The sequence below is a fragment of the Cynocephalus volans genome, chromosome 2 (genome assembly GCF_027409185.1).
Source record: "Cynocephalus volans isolate mCynVol1 chromosome 2, mCynVol1.pri, whole genome shotgun sequence".
Taxonomy (NCBI): Eukaryota; Metazoa; Chordata; class Mammalia; order Dermoptera; family Cynocephalidae; genus Cynocephalus; species Cynocephalus volans.
This window is the reverse complement of record NC_084461.1, coordinates 229594034-229615985: the sequence shown is the minus strand read 5'-3', so window position 1 is coordinate 229615985 and position 21952 is coordinate 229594034. Positions and strand designations below refer to the sequence as shown.

Here is a 21952-nt window from a genome sequence, read left to right as displayed (position 1 = left end):
CAGCTGTTTTAAATTTGTCGTTTCTTTTATGTCACAGACCATGGTCCGGCTTAGTAAATGTTCTCTGATTCTTGAAAAGAGTATGTATTTTTTTGTTGTTTGATGAAGTATTCTATAAATGTTGATTAGATCCTGTTTGGTGTCCTTGTTCTGTATAGCATTGCTGATTTTCTTTTCTAGTTATTGTTGAGAAGGGTGTTGAACTCTCCAACTGTAATTGTGGATTTGGCTATTCTCTTCTCAGTTCTTACCAGTTTTTTGCTTCATGTATATTGTACGTTTGTATAGTTTGTTATATACACATTTAGGATCACTGTGTCTTCTTGGTAGATTGACCCTTTTATTATTTTATAGGGCCCTTCTCTGTACCTTGTAATTTTTTTTTCTCTGAAGTCTACTTTATCTGATATTAATATATCTACTCCTGCTTTCTTTTGATTTTTTGCATGGTATATCTTTTCATCTTTTACTTTAAAATACCTGTATGTTTATACATTAAATGAGTTTTGTGTAGCCTGCATATAGTTTGATCATGGTCTATTCTGCCAGTCTGTCTTTTAATTGGTATATCTCAGCCCTTTATATTTAATGTAATTATTGATATATTAGGGCTTATGTTTGCCATTTTATATTTTTCATTTCTCTCTTCTTTATTTCTGTTTTCTTTTCCTTGCTTTTCTGTGTTACTTGTACCATTTTTTAGATTCCATTTATATTTATATATGTATATACATATATATATATAGTTTCCAGTGTGTCTCTTTGAGTAGATTTTTAGTTGTTGCTCTAGGCATTACCATATGTATATATGGTAATATATATATATATAACTATGTATAGTCTACTAAGCATAGAAACCTTATTTCCCTTAAGTTTCTTCCCCTCCCTCATTCTAAGTGTGTAAGTGTCGTAAATTTTTTATATCTTTTTATCTTGGGAACTACATGAGACACTGTCATAGCCAGGTGAGGGTGAAAACCTAGACTCCCTATTCAGCCTTTTCTGGTGGGCATTAGTGCTGGGGCCACAGGTGTTCTGTGGTGTTAAGCAAGTTGTATTTATAAGCTTTCTGCGTTGCTGTGCTCTTTCCTGGTTCTTTGGTTAGAGGGTGCAGGCTTTTCTTGAGACTTTGTTTATTTGTGTTCATTGGCTTTTCCCAGGTTCTGGCTTTCTCCATCACCTAGTTTAGGATACATGAGAAAAAAAGAAAAGCCAGAGAACTCTTTACCATGTTCTTCCTTGGGTCTCAAGGTTCCCAGATGGTCTTCCTTATTCTCTATATCTTTCATAGTTTTGTGTTTATTTTATATATAGTGTCCAGGGTTTTCAGCTATACTTAGCATCAGGAAAAGAGAGATGTGTGTCTACTTCCTCTCGTCCTGGAACTGAAATTCCCGCTTCTATTAAATGTTAATCAGGGTATGTTGTTTCTACTCTGTGTAAGTCACTTGACAAACTGTAGTTGACACCAAGGCAAGTAGGAAAGCTATTACTCTCAATGTGGTTATATTTAGTAGAAGAATTTTTTAAAAATTCAAATCAATATAATGAAAAGAGGAAGAAAAATTCCTTGATACAGTTATCCACCAAGAGCTGTGAGTGTTTATAAACAAGAATGGTCATAATTAATTTTGATAGGATCAGGAAATGCTTTTTAGGAAATGGGTATGAAAAGGGCTGAGGAGGCTGGATAGGATTTCAACAGGTGCAGATGGATAGGGAAATGGAGGGAAGGCATTTTAAGTGGCAGAAATAAAATGAGAAACATTTGCCTTTCTGGGCATAAGCTCAAATGGCAAACAGCTGTCCACTGGGCTAATAAATGGATGCCCCTTGGTAGTAGCAGGCAGAGCTGTTAATGAATTTATTTACAAGGTTGTCTCTCCCTCCTTCTCATGCTCAGACCTGTCCTAGAGATGAAGATGAGTATCCTTGTTTTTGTTTTTAAATTTCTTAGGTGATTGCAGTGTGGCCAGAATCAACAGATGTTATAGCTCCATCTATAGATAAACGCAGTAATTTTAGTTATTTGGAGTCTGCTGTGTGTTGGGGAGTGGTGGGGAGAAGGTGGAATGTTTAATATCTTTTAAAGTTCCTGCCAAGTTCTAGGTTCTATGACACTTTAAATTATTTCATGAATTAATTAATAGAAATAATTTAATACAAAGTTGGTTGTTTTAAATGCCATATAAATAGTTATAACATTAAGGATAGCAATGACTCTAAAGCAGGATAGGGATGGATATATGAGTAAGTGAATTATAAGAACTAAAAATGAAAGGGTTACCATTTTCCATAGAGGCTGCTGCCATTTGCAACAACATAGATGGACCTAGAAAGAATTATATTAAGCGAAACGAGTCAGGCACAGAAAGAGAAATATCACATGTTCTCACTTGTTTGTGGGAGCTAAAAATAAATAAATACACAAATAAACTGGAGAGGGGAGGGAAGAAGACACAACAATTACAATTCCTTGAAGTTGATAAGACAAGCTAACAGATATGAGGTTGTTGGGAGGGAGGGGGGAAAGGGAGGAGGGAGGGAGGTTTTGGTAATGGGCCACAATAATCAACCACTTTGTATATTGGCCAAATAAAATAAAATTTTAAAAAACGAAAGCATTTTAAGAGATGAACCATTCCAACCCTTGCATCTGACAAATGAGGAAACTGAGGCTCAGAAGTCTCTGAGGCTCAGAGATTTTTAAGGTTACAGGCTTGTGGAAGGTCCAGGAAAAAACACAATCCCCTGACTCCAGGTCAGTGCTATTTTCACAAACCTCCAGAGGGATTTTATTTCTTTGTTGAAATAATTTATGACTGCTCTTTCAGCATATCTGTGAAGTCCCCATCTGAAAGTTTCTTTATGCAATGCAGTGAGTAAAAGCTTGACCTGGTAAAACTCACATGGAGGATTTGGCTAAGGACTTGTTTTATAAAAAGTCTTTGAACTAAAACATTTCCCAAACAGCAAAATAGAGTTGTAATATCCATGGAGAGCAACTGGGGTCATTACCCTACTAAATATTTCTAAGCTATTTTTGCAAACATCCATTGCTAAATTAGTAAAGAAAATGTAATAATTTTAAAAGACAGGATCTGTATTTAATAGACTATTGTAAAGATTGTTAATTCTATTTGTTTGTTGTAGCTCTTTTTCCCCCTTATCAATGTAGAAAATAGATCTTCTTTTGTTTTTGTTTTATATTGAGCAATTTAGGATCATCCTTAAATTTAAAGTTATCTGATTATACCTAACTGAGCCAAGGAATGTTAATACAAAAGTGGGAATATTAGTAATTTTCTAATACAAAATTATTTCTGCTAGATTAATAGGTCTGAAAATTTGTGCATACTTTCTTTTGCAAATTTAACTGGATATTATGATGATTTACAGGCTTATTTTCCTTGATGATATTTTGAATGTTGCAGTAGTGTTATTTGTGGATATGTTTCAGTCAGTGAGGAGGATAGGAACAGAGACATGAGATGAGACCCAGTCCAATTTCGTTTGTGTGACATTGAACGGTTACTTTCTTTCTTCAAGACCTAGTTTTATCTGGAAAATGAGGAAATTGAAGTAAATGACATTTCAGTGTATTCTAGTTCTGATAATCAGTGATTAAAAGAAGCATAGCTAGGAAGCCACAAGTTATTAAAATTAAAAAGTATGCATGTGTAACCTGAGGCCTGCATGTCATATTCTTTATATACTATATACTGACTCTCACAGTATCCTAAGCCTTTTTTAATGCTATGTTGGTTCTGCTAAACTTCAGCTACTGTTCTTTATTTTTACCTGCTAATCCTCTGAAAACCTGTGATTTAAAAAGAAAGAAAACCTGTGATTTAAAAAGAAATAAAATGTTTACCATACAAAAATTTTTATTGCCTTATACATAAATTGATGCAATTTCTGTGTTTAACACCTAAAGTCTAACTCCCCTTTTAAATTTTTTTCCTTTTCTGCAAGACTAGAGTCTGCTACCTTAAAAAGAGATATATGATGATGAATGTAATGTATACCACAAAAAATATATTATTTCGTGTATGTTAACTGTAAATATTAGAGGAAAATAATTTTTTCTTAAAAATATGTGAAAAATAACTAGGTTTGAATCATGATGTATTTTTAGTAATTTGAGCTGCCTATATTAAAAAAAAGAAATCTGTCTTTTCATTAACACTATTGCTTTGTGTTTTTAAAAATAAAACAAAGTATGACTTTGGTTTCTCTATTTTTTGGTTCCCTTTTTTATTATCCCTCCCTACCCCATCTCTCTCTGCACAGGGTGGGTATTCTGCTCCCTCCTTCTCTCCTTGGCAGGGCTCCTTCCAGGGGATCCCACGGACTGTTCCACCGCACCGCAGACAAAGTGAGTCTGTGTCTCTCACTCCTATCCTGCCCTGGCTTCCCTTCATGATATTTCCCTTTTGCATGACCCGTCCCTCCCTAGCACCTCCTTTCCCATCCTGAGTGATCTTCAGGCATCTACTAAATCAGCACTCTCTTAACACTTCCTCTGACTGCATGTAAACAGCCCTCTACTTGCAGCCTCATGAAAGCTGTCTAAGGTTAATTTCATTCTAATGCTGTTTAAACCTATTGCCAGTGACTAGCTAGACCTACTGACATGCATCTGTCTTTAATGCATTCTTTTTTACAGACCTGGAGATATGTGAATAAAGAACTTTTTTTTATCTAGTTATTTTTAAAATGTACAAATTACCCACAGTGTTATGAGGGACAGATGCATACTGTTTAGGGAGCAGGCTTACTAGACCACTGCACATTTCATTAAATATTTTCTAATCAAAAATCTTCGATTGCATTTCACTCTCTTCTAAAAGAAAGACCTTTATAATTTTAAGAGTGTTTTTTAACAACTAATATGTCTTTGTAATTTATCAGCTGCATTACAGCACAGAAGAAATGGCTTTGAATATGCATGGTTACTAACATTTCTAATGAGTTAGTCATTGTTTGACCTTAAAATTTTCACTTACATTAAATCTACTTTCCAAAGCAGTGTTTATTATTTTGTATTATGTACTTAAGTATACCCGGTAAGTTGGTTATATTTTATTTTTTTTGAAAAGTCACCCAAAAATAAGTTAATATTAATAAAAAAGAAATAAAAATATAGTCAATCAGAGTCATTTTTTTGTCTCCATGGATTTACCCTTATTTATGATTCTTATAGTATCAATTTCTTCATTAATTATTCTTATCTATGTGAAGTTTCAAAGGTCTAAAAGGAAGAAATATTAAGCAATTAGGAATGTGATTTATTTAAACCAAATTTTATTTATTGAATTAGTCAAAATTTTGAGGTATGAATATGAATTCCAGAAAAGGTGTGAAGTTTACTTTTTAGCTATTATGCCTTTCCTTTCCTTGTGTACTTTTTGTTTTAAAGAAAAACAGACAGTTTGTGCAGGCTTTTATATCAAGTTATTTAGTACCAAGTTTATTTGTTGGTGGTTTATACCACCTCTTTTTATTTTTCTGGTCTTCAGGTAAGGTGCTTTCTTTTTCTTCTTTGAAGAATCCTAGCACATAAGGAATCATACTGAACCAATAGTGATCTAATCCGAAGTTTCAAAGCGCAGTTATAACAAATGATAATATGTTCTTAAGCTTGCATCCCATAAACAGCATGGTTTGACAGGTTTTCCTCAGATGATCATACCCACCTGTGTACTCACTGAGGCCCCCTTTTGCCCCCTGTTCTTTTTCCCACCACACCTCTTCCCTCTTCTCCTTCTCAGCTAGCTGTAATATGGAATCGAAGTTTGAGTTTAGTTATTCTGTATTGCAAATGGAGTTTTAGATTTGTTTTTATAAAACATGTTTCTCAGAAACACTTGTTTCACTGGTTTCTTATTTGTATAGGTTTAGAATTTTCTTGTGCCTCCCTTGAGTCCTTGTACTTCCATTTTCAAGTGCTGCTTCCTCCTTCCCTCTTGGGTTCAGAATATCTTTTTCATGTCCAACTATGAGGCAGCACTATCCTACAACACTGCTATCAAGATCTGTCTTTTTTACTTTTCTAGATCAAACCTTCTTTCTCAGCATCTCCAGGTGGCAGAAAGTTTTGGTTCTCCAGAGTTTGTATGTATTAGCCACCTAGGAAAATATATATACCTTGGAGTCTTTTCCTGAGCACGTTCTCCTGGCCCATGCATCTAAGAGAACTGGCCCTAGGATTTGATCATACAGGCATGTAACACTCTGTTTGTGGAAATGAATAACCAGAGGACTTGTTCACAGCTTTTTGATAGATCTTACGGAGCTTGAAAGGTTCCTTTAGAGGGAAAATAAGTTCTAAACTACTACACTATTTAGGATTCACCCTGAGAACAACAGAAGGGGTTCACTAATAAAGCTTTGGGGGTGGGGGGGAGGGTTAGTGATAAAATAAAGAGAAGAGCATGGAATTATGGGAGTAAATCCAGTGGTTTTCCAAAGGGTTCTGGAACAGAGCTCCTCTTTTCCTGCACTAAACTTATTATTTCATGAGATAATATTTTTCTCCACTTTCAGTCAATATATGGAAGTGCTCATTTTTGGAGAGGTAAATTGTATAAGTAATGGAAAATAGTTAAGAGATTCCTCCTTTGTTAAAATCTGTTTCATTAAAAAGTTCTCTCTGACACCCTCTTGAACACTGACTTGAGTGAATGCTTTTATCTTCTGAATGCAGAGGTGCATTAGGCTTGGCTATGAGTCTGCAGTAAGGGCAATCTTTTTTCCTCTTTTTTTAAAGTTATAAGAGTAGAAGACCTTCCAATATGAAAAGATAGCCAGTTCTAAATATGCAAAGAGTGGAATAATTAATGTTTACAGGAAATATTTAACCCTGGTCCCTGTAGAAAGCTGTGCTGGTCAGGAATGCTCTTGCCGAATTTAAGAATAACTCTAGAAAATGGAGATAAAAGGAAAATCCTGGTCTTTAATTATTTTTTTCTTCCTTAGGAAATTTTGTCTTACATTTTTTTCCTCAAGTGTGTTACTAGTCTCTACTTCATGATACTTATCTTCTGATTTCAAATTAAAATTTTCTCCAGGTTAGCAGAAAATGTCTACATTTAGACATGTAGAGATCAGTGGGGACTTCAGCTTTTGTCCAAATTCACTTAACTGGCATTGGTTTAGACTTTCTACTCTAACTTCCAACTGTGTAAAATTGGGAATGATAACCTACCTTATAATAGGAAAACTTAATAAAAATAATTACTTTTGGCTAGTAGAAAGCCTTACTGGTGGTCCCAAATAGCATTTCTTGGCAGAGCATATGCTTAAAGGAATATTTGACTTTTCAGAAAGTACGTTTTGAAATAATACCCATTTCTTATCATCCCTAACTAGGCTTTTAAAATTTGCCCTTTAGTACCTTGCTTGAACAAATTTAGAAATCTTATCTACCTTTTCCTTCCTTGTGCAGTAATTTAGATGGGAAGGGAAGAAAATGGTTTTAAAACAACAAAAATCACATAAATGTATCTATATATGTATTAATAGCCCAGCCATTTGTTGATGCCAATGTTGCCTGATTTCTAAATTTATATAATAATAATAATTGTATTCATCAGAATTTCAATAAGAATAATAGATGTATATTGTCTTATATCCTCCTCTTATAATCTTCATGGGGATGTTTCACAAACTTTTATGACATGCAATGATTATAAATTCATTACATCACAACCAGTATGTATTTACTGGATGAAAGTTCGTATTTACAACCCAGTACATGTGTCTGTGTATTTAAAGTTCAGATAAAAGATTCATGAAGCACTGCTTTCTCCTAGGACATTTTATAATCTCATATTTTCTTCTCCTTTCTGTTTAATTTTTAAAAAAAATTTTGCCAGCAACCTGCAGTTAGAAAAACACTGGTCTATTTTGCCCATATAAGTCTGAGCATTTAGGTTTTAATGAACCAACTTTAAATATGAAGGCTAAGAAGTTTAGATAACTTAATAAGCATAGATTTTGTGTATTAATCATCATAAAACTTTTTTTTGCAGAATGTCCTTATTGTTTTTAAGTGGTGCCTCCTAAGGATTAAGACTATGGCAGGAAAAATTTTTTGTTGTTGGATAATGAGGTGGATTAAATGGCTGGTGAGCCCTTTGCAAGAATTAGCTGTTCCTCAGTTCAACCAAAATGATGGTCTTTTTGAATTCTCGCTTTTGTTCAGCCTGCCTATCCTCAGCTGTACTTTCTCACTTTAGTATTTCACTAGCTTCATATTTTTTCTTTCAGTCCTTTTGGCTAGAGAATTGTTCTCTCAGATTTATACCCTCTCGTTAATCTTTCTAAGAACTACTTATAAATTGTGTTTTTACAAATTATTTATGTGGAAAGCTTTTATGTATATTCTTAAAAATTTAGCTATACATTTAAGAGAGGAGAAAAGACTAATATTATGTATTATAGTTATTAATGTCTTAATACTTTTCTAGGCATATTTACTTGTTTGTTTGTTTGTTTATTTTTGGCAGCTGGCCTGTTCAGGGATCGAACCATTGACCATGGTGTTATTATCATCGTGCTCTAAACAAACTTGGGCATCTTATTTAAATTATCATTTAATCCTCACAATAACTCATAGAATCAGAGCTATTATTATCCTAATTTTATAATAAGGAAAGTGTATATAAATAAATCAGAATGATGTAGTAATTTGCTGAGGATAAGTGAACAAACCACAATTAAATTTCATTCTAATTCCAGAACCTGAACCTTAAATATTTATTGTAAATGCTATGACCCTTTCATTAAAATTTACATTTTCGCTATTTATAATAGTAATGTAGTGGCTCATTGTGGAGGAATTAGGAGGTACAGAAGCATTTTGGTGTGTTTCCTTCTAGTCTTTTTAAATTCATTTTATGAATTTGGAATCATATTTTTTCAGTTTTTATTTTGCTTTTTTCACATAGTATCATTATATAAACATTTTTCATATAGTAAATATTTTTTGAAATCACTGTTTTAATGGTTGCAGGATCATGAACTACAATGCAGGTATACTCTAAATTATTTAATCATTTCCTATTGTTAGGCATTGATGTTATTTCTAGTTACAGAGATACTGCTGCAATGCAATTTATCCTTGTATATAAATCAGTGTCAGCATCTCTCTTTTCTTAGGTAGATTTTTAGAAGGATATTACTTAATCAAAGGGTGCTCACTTCTGGAGGTAATTGATGTGTATTGATGAATTGTCAGACATGCGCATAAGGTATAAATTAACGTGGCTCAATCTGATTGACTTTAATATGTAACTGTAATCAATTTTATATGTAAGGATAGCTTCAATTTCAGTATTTTAATGAGAAATTAGCTCTGGGAGTGACTTTTCATAAAAATAAAATATTTTTGAATGAAATAGAAACTAGGGTAACTCAGTAAAAACTGAACTAATTAAATTTTACAGTAAGCAAATTTTTTATTTAAGCATGGTTAACAGAATTTGGTACTATATCCATTTTTGCAGCTAATTTCAAGGACTATCTAATATAGTCATTGGTTAATTGACTAGAAATGTGCATCTAACTTATGGTCCAGTAGGCCTTCCCATAAACCTAGGCGTGGATTAATTTCTCTCAATACCTTGCAATTGTGAGAAATGCAGCAATTCATGTTTTCTGTATAAGCTTTTTACAGCAATTTGCTATGCAGATTGTGGGACTGTTTTATTAGCCAGTATTTGTTGCTGTACTATAGTGCTTGCAGTATCCTACTCTGGATAAATATACCATACATATTGGTCACACCAATGGAATTGTGCTTTTATGATGGTATTTAGGTTTTTTTCTGAACTACTCCGCATCCAAGAGGTATATGCTGATAGATTCTGTACCTTTGAAATATAGACCCATAAATTAATCATCTCACACTGATGGCGCCTCTGTAGTAAATGCTTACTTAAGTCACTTAATTACTTTGATAATTTTTAAAAGCATTTAACTGGTCATCAACTTTCCATTGAACTCCTTATTGCAGAATTTATTTTGTAAATAATTTATATTTATGAATCAGGTATACTCTAAGTTTTCTGAGATCTAGAGGCACCATTCTGAGATCTAGAGGAATAAATGCATTTCTGGTTCCCAAGAAACATCGAGAGTTGTGATTGGCGTCATGTGAACCCTAGAACAAAAGTCTTTGGATCTGGTTACATTAGGGACCCAGTTAAATCTTCCATCTCTATAGTGAGTGATGTGTGGAACCTCACTTACAATTTATAACAACATATTAAAGTTAAGATCAGATTATACCTTTAGTGGTCTTTAATGCAATATCAGTAATAAAAGTAAACTAACAAATACTGAAGTTTATTCAGTTTTGTAATGTGCAAGAAGCTCTGAAATTATTAAAAAAATAATTTCTACTTCATAAGGGTTTACATGGGGCTAACCCTGTTTAAGTCTTAGGAGTATAAATATTATATCAAAATTATTTTCAATATTTTGTTTAGTAAGATTCGAGTGATTCCTTTTAAATGTGAGAAGTTTTACATATACCTTTCTGTGGGCATGACTGTTTGTACTAACTTGCAAACCACTTTAGCAAGAAAATATAAATCTGTTAAAAATATGTTTTTATTATATACAAATATATTAGATAAAATAATGAATAATGCCTAAAAGAACACAACAGTAGCAAAGCAAATACTTTTGGCTGCCCCCAGTCATGGCAATCTTTGGTGTTTCATGTGGTCTCTGATGCCATTGTCCTGTCTTTTTCTTGTCTCTGCTCTCCCATTATGCCATTGGCAAGGAGTTGAGAAGTTAGTCCATTACTTCTCTGACAAAGCGTGGTATAGTACAATTTCGGATTTTTTCCTACCACCTTCCATATAATCACTTTTTTGTTCTTGTTTTTGTTTTTTTGTTTTTTTCCAGTTTGCATGATGCATGTCAGAGGCTGCATGAAATTACAGGCATGTTACAGATGGCTTTGTTTCCATCTTCCTTTTAACCTTTAAAATGTATTTAATAATAACGATAAACTTGTATGTACCTAGAAAATAATTTTAGGTCATCCCTATGTCTGTTATGCAGTAACATTGTTATACTTTAGAACATTTGTGCTTTCTACTTTGCACACTTTGGCATGTTTTTACTCAGTCAGGACCTGATGTTTTAGCTGCCACCTTTTTGCTAGTGACCCCAGAAGAAGAATGCTTACAAAAACCGGCATGAGTATGCTAATGCTAGATGTGATTTGAAGTGGTATGTAACAGTAAAGGTGAAGAGTTTTTCTCTGTGATGAGTGCTAATTTGCCTTTTCTCGTGTTTAGTATGTTTCCTCCAGTTGGTACTGTGGAACCTCTTTTCCAGAAATACTGCTCAACAGTGTGGCTTAAGTTTGGCATCTGAGAGTTATGCTGTATAGGCTAGATCAGCTAAGAAGGAAATAGGACATTATCCAGGAAAGTTAGTACCTGAGTGTTAGTATTGAATCTGCCTATAGAGTTTTTAAATATATTAAAACGTAAAATAGACTTCTGGCTATATTGCATGTTCTGCATATTGGAACTGTCAAACTAGCACAGAGTAATAGTTTTAGTACTGTGTTATAAATTCTCTGACAGTTCAGAATCTGGCTTTGCCATTTGCTGAAGCGTGTGAATTTGGACATGTTACTTAACTTTTTAAACCTCAGTTTACTTGCTTACAATAAGAAGATAATAATACTTTCCTACCTAGGGTTTCATGATAATTAGAGATCATGCATGCATACTTAGACTTTGGATCTCTACCCTTGGAAAGAAGGGAAGGAACCCTGTTCTCTCAGAGCCCAGAGTATAACATTTTTCAGGTATTTGTAATGAGCTGAACTAAACTCTTGGCATGCATGTTGTAGTTTATTATTTACAATTCCATGAGGTATAGATACTGGTATTATCCTCATTTCATAAGGTATGAAATTCCATTTCAAGGTAGTGAGATTATTTGCCCATTATCTCACCAATAGTAGGTGATAGCTCAAGGCTCAAAATCAAATCAGTCTCACTTCAAAAGCTAAGTGATTCAGTGTTGTGTTGTACTGGCTTCTTCATAGAGCCATGTGAAAGTTTGTTGTGAACTTTAAAGTGCCTTGCATGTCCTAGCTCCACTTCTTATCTTCAGAAAGGCAGTTAAAGAAATGTGACTTCTGTGTCATACTATATATGCCTTTTGTGGATTTAAAATGTTTAGATATGACTGACATTATTGAACTATGTATTTGAAGCCTAGAAGCCTTATATTCTGTAGCAACTAGTTTATTATTATACTGGTAAAAAACTTGCCTTTTTCTTTTCAAGACTCAGTTACAAAAGGGCCATGGCTTGAACTTATTCTTATACCTTCTAATAATCATAGGTGACATTTATTGAGCACTTACTGTGTGCTATGCTAAGTGTTTTACATGTTAATCATATTTAATTATTAGAATTAGAAACAGAAAGTAGCTGAGTGCTTGTTAAGACAGTTTTCCCAACCTATTTAGTCCAGAAATGGCTAAGCTTATAGGTCATTATGAAAGTACTTGTGTTGAAGTTAACATGTAATTAATGTTTCCTGCTACCCTTCTAAATATGAATCACTAAGCTAACCCCAAACTTATTTGGAGGAAACAATTTTATATATATATTAGATTTCTTATCAGTGTTTTTTTAAAACTGGTTTTTATCTAACCATTAATGCTCAATTATTGACCTAATAGGAAAGTATCACTTTAATAATTTAAGGCCAAAGAAGCAGTCCTTGAATATAGTAATACTATTCATTCATTCATCTCATCATTTATCTAGCAAATGTATATTTAATCCCTACTGTGGGCCAAACACTAGGAATATAAACTACAACAAAAAATGAATAAAGCATGGTATGTTCCTGTAAAGAGCTCATAGTCTCTGGTTATCTTAGCTTTCCAAAATAGACATTTAAGATTGTTATTAAAGATGTCTACCAAGCCTTTGCACAACTGCCCAATAGTACCTATTGCTGACACTCTTGACCTTGATACATGTAACTGTTTAATTTGAGAATTCTCAAAAAGGTGTGATGAAGTTTGTTTATCCAACTAAAATAAATTGCTGAGTCCAGTTAGAGGCAGTTAGCTCCTTAAGTCTGGAGACAGATCCACATTTTGAAATTTCAGTAACCAACCCCTCCACAAGTGTAAGGATGGAGTACTTAAAGCTCTACTCATTTGTGAGTACGGGGAGTTTCCTGAAGTCTCTGGAGTAATGAGGGGATTCCTTTTGCTCTCTGCATCACACAGGCTGCTGGGGCTTGTGAAATGCACGGGCAACTTCCCCAGAGGCCCTTTTTTGATGCAGAGCAGTACCTTATCTTGCTTGTCATAACTTCAGATCTCTTTTCAATCCTTTCCAGTTTTTCTGCCAGTATCCTAATTTTAGACCCTTATAATTTTTCACCTGTAATGTTTGCAATGGCTTACTATTTGGCTGTTCCGTTTACAATCTCATCCCCTCCAGTTACATTCCTCACTGATTCCACCAGAGTGTTTCCAGAGTTCTGAAACACACATTGGATCTTATAATTCCTATGCTTAAAACCCATCAGTGTCTCTGATCATCTGTCTACAGAATGAAGTCAGAACTACTTAGCCTGACATGAATTCCCTTAGGAACTGGCCTTTGCCTACACTTTCCCACCAGTGCTGTACTCTGCAAATTCACCCTATCAATTTGAAGTGACCAAAACATGCCATGTTTTTTTTCTGCCTCTGTGTTTAGCTTAGCATGTACTAGCCCACTATCTAGAATGTTCTTCCCTTCTTTCTACTTGGCAGACTCCTCTTCACTCTTAAAACTCAGTGCAGATTGTTTGCAATTCTTAGATGGCTTTCTGTGACCTCTCCAATCAGGCATATGTTTTCTTTTTGTTCCCATATGTTGTTATGCTTGGGATATGGTCTCATCATGTATTTACCTGACTATCTCCTTCTCTAGGCCCTTCAATCAGAGTAACAACATTGTGTGCAGTTCCAGATTTTCCCAAGCCTTGTATAGTACATGATACATAATATTCCTTTAAAAAATGAGTAGTCTTGATATTCCTTCCTGTTAGTGTTCTTATCCATGAGGAAATGGGATCTTTCTTTTTATATTCAGAATTTATTTTTAAGAATTTTAATTTTATTTTTATTTAGAATTTTATTTTTATGTCTTAGGACATCTTTTTAGGGTCCTAGAAGCAGTAGTGGATGTGGCAAGATGAATTGTTAACATTTTGCCTTTATATTAAAGTTGACTGTTTAGAATCTGGGGAAATCATGGTGTAAGCATTAAGCCATCAGAACATATCTCTCCTTTGCTTGCTTAGAGTTAGAGATTAAGACGTGGCTTGTTGTTCAACTTGCTAGCAGGTAATTAATGACAGTCCAGTCCTCAGTGGGTAACCACTTCCACGTCGTCTTCTACGTGTCAGGAGCAAGTCGTTTCCTTGGTCCTCCTCACATTATAGTCATTTCTTATTATTCTTCAAAGAGACTTTTTGCTTTACAGTAGTGGGATTGATTTTCTAAACTATAGTTTTCAAATAAATAATAAGACAAGACATTTATTTTGGGATAGGGAAATTATGTCACTAAAATTAATTTTTAAGAAAAATATAAAATCTATAGTTTTTTAGGATACAGAAACTGCTGACTTATTTAATGTAATTAAGTGATAGTTTAATTATTTATATAACTGTTCAGTTTACCCTCAGTTAAAAGATTCATCATATTATTATTCTTAAAAATATATATGGTTATCTTCTAATTTCTCAATATTTGAAATGAAGCTTTACTGCATTTAATATAAGCTGTCTTCCTGACTCTCCTTTGTGTTTCCATTTATTTCCTTGATAAGCAGTGGTCAGTTGGGTAGTTTTGGTAATCAGAGCAGTGCAAATGGATAGTTTACCTACAGTTAACAATGCCTCTTTTCTGAAGGTTTGGTTATCTTAATAATCAGTTTATTACTTTTTCTTAATTGGAAAATCATACCTTTCTGTGCTTTAAGATGCTAACACGTGGTTATACTTTTTCTTCTTGCTGGCAATAAACATAATAAAGTCTTTTTAAAAAAATTTTCACTGATATTTTCAAAACTCTTAAATTGCTTTAGGATTTGTAACTTGAGACTAGAATGTTTTGTTATGTTGGAAGGTGAAGCAGGTGAAAAGGGAAAACAAATCTTTATTTGATACTACCTTCTCCCTGGTTAAAACTTTTTTCCTTTGGTAGATTTTGGTTAAGTCCCACTCTATTTTTCCACTAATCTTTCTGTGGTTGATGATTACTTAGGCAAGGTTGTTTTTTCATTGGGAACTGCAAAGAAAGTCTGTTGAATTAATTATTTGGTGATTTTAGTACCTTCATGTTGAGGGACAGTTTACTCATCTTTGTAGTGATTTATTGTGAAAATGCCCAGTGATTTTAAAGTCTGGGATATTTTAGCTTGAGGCAACAACAGAGATGGCTTGTTTATTTTAAGCATTGTGCAATCAGATTTATGGCTCTGTATGGATCAGTTTTGAATAGTCATTGGCTTCATTTTATTTTTTATTTTTTACAAAGCAAGCCAGCCGTATGCCATCATGGCCAACCATCCCTCCATGAGCCTGCAAGCCTTGTTCTCAGTCACTCCCAGCCCCGCCATAATCTAATCCCCAACTGCTGACCCTGAGCAGCCATCATCCAGTGCTGGTCAAGGAGATGAAAGAAGTGAAAAAATACACTTGATGCAATAGAAACACATCCACCCTTTCTATTGGAGAAATTCGAGATACTGTATAGATTTATTTGTGGATTAGCATAGTAAAAAAAAAAAAAAAAGGTATTTTATTAGTGAAAAATGGTCTTCTAAATTTCACATTTCAAAGTCCTTTGCCAAACTTTGAAATTCTAGCTCACGTTATTTAATAGAAAGAGAGAGAGAGAGAGAGAGAGTGTGTGTGTGTGTGTGTGAGAGAGAGAGAAAGAGAGCGAGATTACACATTTGTAGCAACCACCTCTGTATCAGGACAAGCCCAGTAGGCCCTGCCCCACATATTTTAACTATTTGGGCCATTGAAAGGTAACTGTAAGATTTATACTTTTTCACTGGATGTCCAAAAGCAGTAGAAAACACATGTTTCCTTTGATTTTTGTGGAATGTAACCACACAGTAAGCTGCAGAGAAGTGTGTATGAGGCACATTGGCCTTAGGAACTTTGCTATCTTAGATCTCTGTGCTTTAGTTCTAGTTCGATGCAATTTCAAATTTGTTTTACTCTCAGCCATTATTCAAAAGGCTGGTCGTTTATAATTTTATTAAGCAAATGTTCAGTCTTGGGCAAGGTAGATCTATTTTTCACGTATCAGCCATAATAGCAACGAGGTAGTACAAATAAGCTCTGAAATAATTTTATTTTGAAACTTTGGAACAAGAATATCCAAGGTAGGTTAGCATTAGCTAAATGTATTAACCTATTTTTGTTTAAATATTTAGAATTTCACATAAACTGAGAATAAAATCTTTACTCTAAACCTTGTTTATCTGCTGGTAATTTTAATTCTTGCCAGAGGTACCAGCACTTTGTGACATGGTGTACAACTTTACTTTAAAAAAAACTTTAAAATGGGTAATATTCTGAAGGTCACAGTTAATATCTGAATACTTTGTGGAGATTAAACCAAAGTGCTATGGAAGTCATTCTGTCAAACTCTCAGATATATAAGGTTTTAAATACTTAATGAATCTATTAAGGCAGGAATTTTTTTCTACAATAAATCTGTACTTTAATATTTTCTTTTCCCCTACTTAAGTTTGGACCTTGTTCAGTGTTTATTGCCTGTATGATTTTGTGTTTGCATTATCATTCTTATATGTGTTCCATGAATTCGCTTGAATATTGCACTTCATTTTTTAATTAAAACTCCCCTCCCACATACTTTCCATATTAAAGCATAATAAGTACCAATACAGCCTAATTGGAACTTATATTAGTTCTGGGTGGCATTTCTGAGGTAAATTGCTGCTAATGTTGTTTTTAATTTCAACAGCCTCAAGTACTACAGCCTTCCAGCAGCCTTCCCAGACCCACAGACCACGCCCAGGGAAAACTAATAAAGCAACAACATATCGAGGCCAACAGTGAATGTGCAGTCCAAGGCATGTGTCAGGATGTTGCACATCTGGATAGAAGCTTTACACAAGGCTTGCAACAAGAAAGCAACTGTGGTTTGGAAGACCGGCCTTACTCATCAAACCCACAGTCCACGATGGATTGGTCTAAGAGAACACCTTTGGAAGCAAACTTGAATATGACCGTGAATGCTCAAGAGCCTTATCATTTGGCAAGTAATCAAATTAGTGACATGCAGTTTGTACCCACTTCTCTTCAGACACCTCCCCAGTCAAGTACAGTAGTCCAGGCTAAGAGAGTTGGAAGAAATCAGTCTCCTTCAGTGGGCTACACGCCTCAGCCCAAGTCCTTGCAGCTTTTAAAACCGTCCATCTTGAATTCTTTGGCACCTCCTCCAGGTTCTGAATCATCTCCAAGTAGAACTCCCACTTGTAAGAAGTCACCAGTAATCACACCATGTAATTCAGCAAAACTTCAGCCAACATCTAGTCAAACAAACCTTGCAAATAATCCAAATCTGAAAGCGTCTAAGCTCCGTCCCCCTTCAGGCTCTTTCAAACAAAAACAAATAAGCAACCCCCAACTGGAGCCTCAAAACTTCCAGGCCAAGACAAGCATCCCAAGGCCACTAACACAACGAAAAGAAATCATGCACAATTCGAATGGCAGTTTGCATTCTGGGGATTGTTTGGCCTCCAGTCGATATTCTCGATATTCTCATCTTCCTAAACCAAAGATTCATTAAGTACATAGCCATCACCTGCCAATTTGTTTTGTTAAAAAACAATCTGTCCTTTAATAGCTTTATGTGCAGTTTGCTACCATGGTGGAGGTTTCATTGAAAGCCTGCAAATCTTAAAATTAAAGTGTGGAAGCTTCTACTACTTTGGCTCTTCCATTTTATATCCTGGTTGAAGTACATACCATTTGAGTATACTTGTCTCAGGTAAACAGAGAGTTTGCTTACCTATCTCAGGGGCCTGCCAAAGGCTCTAATCATGCTATCCATCCCTCTGCACATCAGATAATATTCCACTTAGCAGGCAAGAAAGGTGTGCTTTGCTGATTTAGTCCTGTTAAGGTCTGTATTAATTGTGCTTATCAGAACCTCACTCTTTTTCACTTGTCCCTCCTGTGAATATGGCTACTATTTTCACTAAAGTTGTGGTGATAATGGAAGATGGTAGTCTGTAAGCAGAGTTCTGGCCAGTGTTTTGTGTATTTAAAAGGTCTATGCAAAAGCTTTCTGATGAATAAAGATCAGGCTTTTAATGGGAAGTCTATGTAAGTTTTATTTTTCCTTGCAAGGATCAGCTAGCTGATGTTAACTATTTATTCATTTGCCAAATTCTCCAGGCTGAAAATGTTTCATGTTATATATAAACCAATTATATGTTGCTTTAACATCTTGTTTTACACATACATATTTATGTTGATATTTGCTACTGGGTAAATTTTGGAGAGCTTGAGGATACATCTTGAAACCTATACCTAAAGATGTATCCATTTGTAACATATGTTGGTGCTAGAGTTTTGCTGGTAATTCAGTTTTGAACCATAAAGGCTTATGGATTCATTATAGCTGTTTTAAGGTTCCACAGTATTTTAAATTAAGTCTTTACTTGTCATATTGATATTTATTGACTTTCTGCTATTATCTGAAGACTGGGATAATAGGCTTGAAGTGTTTGCACAAAACTCTTATGGGATATAAATATCTCATACAGAAGAATTTAAAACTATTTTATATAACAAAACAAGTTAAAATATTTTGAGAAAAACAATAAATTTAAGTAAGACTTTCTTGAGAAAGCTAGAATTTATAGTAGTTTTGTTTTTGTGAGTTTCCTAGATTTCCCTTTTCTGTTGGGTGACCATGTCTTGAAAAGTAGATTTGGGAAGAAAAACAGAAGTAGAGATGGGGAATTGTGTTTTATTAAAAGGGTACTAAAAGGTATTTCAAAGGAAATATTTTAATGTGCTACAAAAGGTGGCTGTGGAACCTCCAAGCAAACGTGCACAAACCTAATCATGCTGCGGGCCACTTACCCGAAGGTTCAGTAGACTTGCCATCTTGTTCTCTCAAATCATGTCGTCCTTAGGCTGTTCACCTGTAGTTTCTTTCATTGTCATTAATATCTTTCAGACAGATAACCTTACAAGGTCAATTTTTGTTTTGAGCAGCTGGCCAAAAATGTATCAAAAGGGATTATGGCCAAAAATTTAGTCCCTCAAGTTTCTAGGGGTTCCTTTAAAAAATGCGTATTGGTGGTATTGTCTGCCCCTTTATAACAGAGACAACAGCCAGAACTTTAGTGGAAATTTTGAAAGAGGTGTTTGCTACCATTTTGACACAGCCTTTCTTTACCTAAGAGAACCATTTGAGTTAGTTTGCCATTCAGTGGATACAAACCATCCTTGGATTTGGTAACAACTGAGCCGCACAGATCTAGTATCATACCTGCATGCAGTAGCACTTCTGCTGGAGAGGCACTGAGGTTCAGAAAGTTCTTCATGTAGTCCAGATGCTGTTAGTACAGAATCATCAGACACACAACAAAGCACTTCTTGGTTCATGGAGACAAGCATGAGGGCTGCAACTGTAATTGGACACATGTGGTCTTTCACTTTGAAGAAAGAAAATGGTCTCATACGTTGCAAATAGGATGCTGTCATACTGTATTTCCCCAAAGTAAAACATACTAGTGAGTTAGGAAGTTTCTGGTTTATTTAGAAGTTGGTATAAACTGTTATGAAACATTATTTACTAGTTGGCCTTATCCTTATCCTTAGGGGGAAAGATTTAAATTTTTTGTGTGTGTGACCGGTAAGGGGATCGTAACCCTTGGCTTGGTGTCGCCCGCATCACGCTCAGCCGGTGATCATGCGCACCGGCCATCCCTATATAGGATCTGAACCTGTGGCCTCGGTGCTCCCAGTGCTGCGCTCCCAGCGCCGCACTCTCCCGAGTGAGCCACGAATTCGGCCCAAAGATTTAAATTTTCAATTTATGTTTAGCCCCCTAGTCTGAGGGAAATATCTTCAATGTATGTTACATAAAAATGTTGACTACAGTAATTTGTTTATTCTAATCTTTTTCCTGCTCTATTTTTTTTCTCCCTGACGAATTTGCAGAAATGCTAACTTATAAGTTCAACTTCTCTGTACCTTTGTTAAGCCTTAATCTTGGCAGAAGATAGACATGGATATAGTTATGAAGCATAATGTATTTAAGAGAAAAAAATCTAGGATGCTTGCACAAACAACAAAGTATTTGCCTGCATTTTTTTTGTTTTTGTTTTTTTTTAACTGCAAGAATATTATGCTTGTCTGCTCCTTAGTAAATGTTTTCAGAAGTGGAAGTTTGGATGTAGCTCTACTGAGTAATCAGAGATCACCTTCTCAGATTTGGCTTGATCTCTGTTTATTGCTTCTATAAATCAACTCTGTGCCAACTCCTCCACAGGAACTCACATCATTTATTCTCTTAGTTCTTGTGACATCAGTGAAGATGGTTGCAGTGTATGAATTTTAAGTCCTGAGGAAGAAGTTTTATGGGGTTGGTAAAGTTTAACATTTGTGAAAGAGAAAATAGAGTATGCAGAAAATAAATATTGACTGTTACTGGTATAGATATCAAATTTTTAAAGAAAGCTTGGCCTAAGGAGTTTATCAGTACAGGTGCAGGCGATTTTAAGGCATTAAACAAAGAATTATAGAGTTAAGCCATTTAGAATGTTTCTAATAACTGAGACCATGTAACATTTTTCTTTTGGAGTCTCATTTTCATTTGTGCAATATTTTCAGGCATATAGACTACTGTTCATTGTATTTATATAGATATTAGGGAACTAACTATTTTAACAAGTAAAAATCTAAGTAAGAATATGAAAGAAAATGTCAGATTTGCACTTTAAATGAGCTTAATTGCTTAGAGTTGTGCCTGAAGTATCAAAATGCCTCCTATTGGGTGTGGCTTTGTTTGTTGAAATTAATTTCTCTGTAATTATTGCTGTTTGAAGATATCAGTACAGCCTTTCAGAGAATTATATCCTCAGCATGTCACTTCTCCCATTAAAGCACTAAGTTTTCTTTGAATATTCCATTGTCCCCTTAAGTATTGTACTCATTTTACTCAGTGCATCAAGGAGAACTTGGTCCCTCTATGGCTGTCACTTCTGAATGTTCCTGTAGCATAGATGGTGTTACAGACACGGAGGTGCACTCTTGGTTTCTGAGAAGAGTTGTCATACTCATTTCCCGGTCTCTAGGGCACTGGGGATGTACTTTGGCATCATCAAACAGGCTTGCAATGAAGACAGTAAGACTGCAGCACCATTTCTGTTTACTGTCCATATTACACAGTAGTTTTCATGTTGCTAAATTAATTGGGGTGGTTATGTCTGCATGCTCCTGCACACATTCGGAAGTTAATTATAACTATAATACAGATACCTGATTTTTTTCTTTGGGGATGATAGCCTTGCTATCTTAATTCTTATGCTTGATTTCTGTTTTCTAATGGTCTTTCCACATATCCCTTTTTTTGCTGCAGCAATTTGAAAAAATACGTTTGGATAAGTGATTATGATGGTGGGTGCCAATCTACATTTATTAAAGATATATATTTTAACCTTGTTGGGAAAAGCTACCCACTCTCCTTGGTAAAAGCATTGCCATGACAAAAAATGCTGACCCTAAGAATTTAAAGTCTCTAAGTCACTATTAACTGAAAACAAAAATAATATCTGCAGTATTGTTTTTCCCACTGACTTTAAAAACTGGTTCAAAGTATATACTGTAT

General features: G+C 34.7%; 1 protein-coding gene across 5 annotated transcripts in view; it reads left to right on the top strand.

The window, feature by feature from the left end:
* CCSER2 (coiled-coil serine rich protein 2) overlaps positions 1–18426 on the top strand; it is a 215429-nt gene extending 197003 nt beyond the window's left edge. For 4 of the 5 annotated variants that reach the window (XM_063085363.1, XM_063085364.1, XM_063085366.1 and 1 more), the window contains one exon: positions 17066–18426. In XM_063085363.1, the coding sequence (XP_062941433.1) occupies positions 17066–17893 (828 nt within the window). In that variant the 3' untranslated portion in view covers positions 17894–18426. Of the gene's footprint in view, positions 1–4293; positions 4379–17065 lie in introns of all 5 variants that reach the window. The other variant, XM_063085365.1, reaches the window with a different exon arrangement.
* The last annotated feature ends 3526 nt before the right edge of the window (positions 18427–21952 follow it).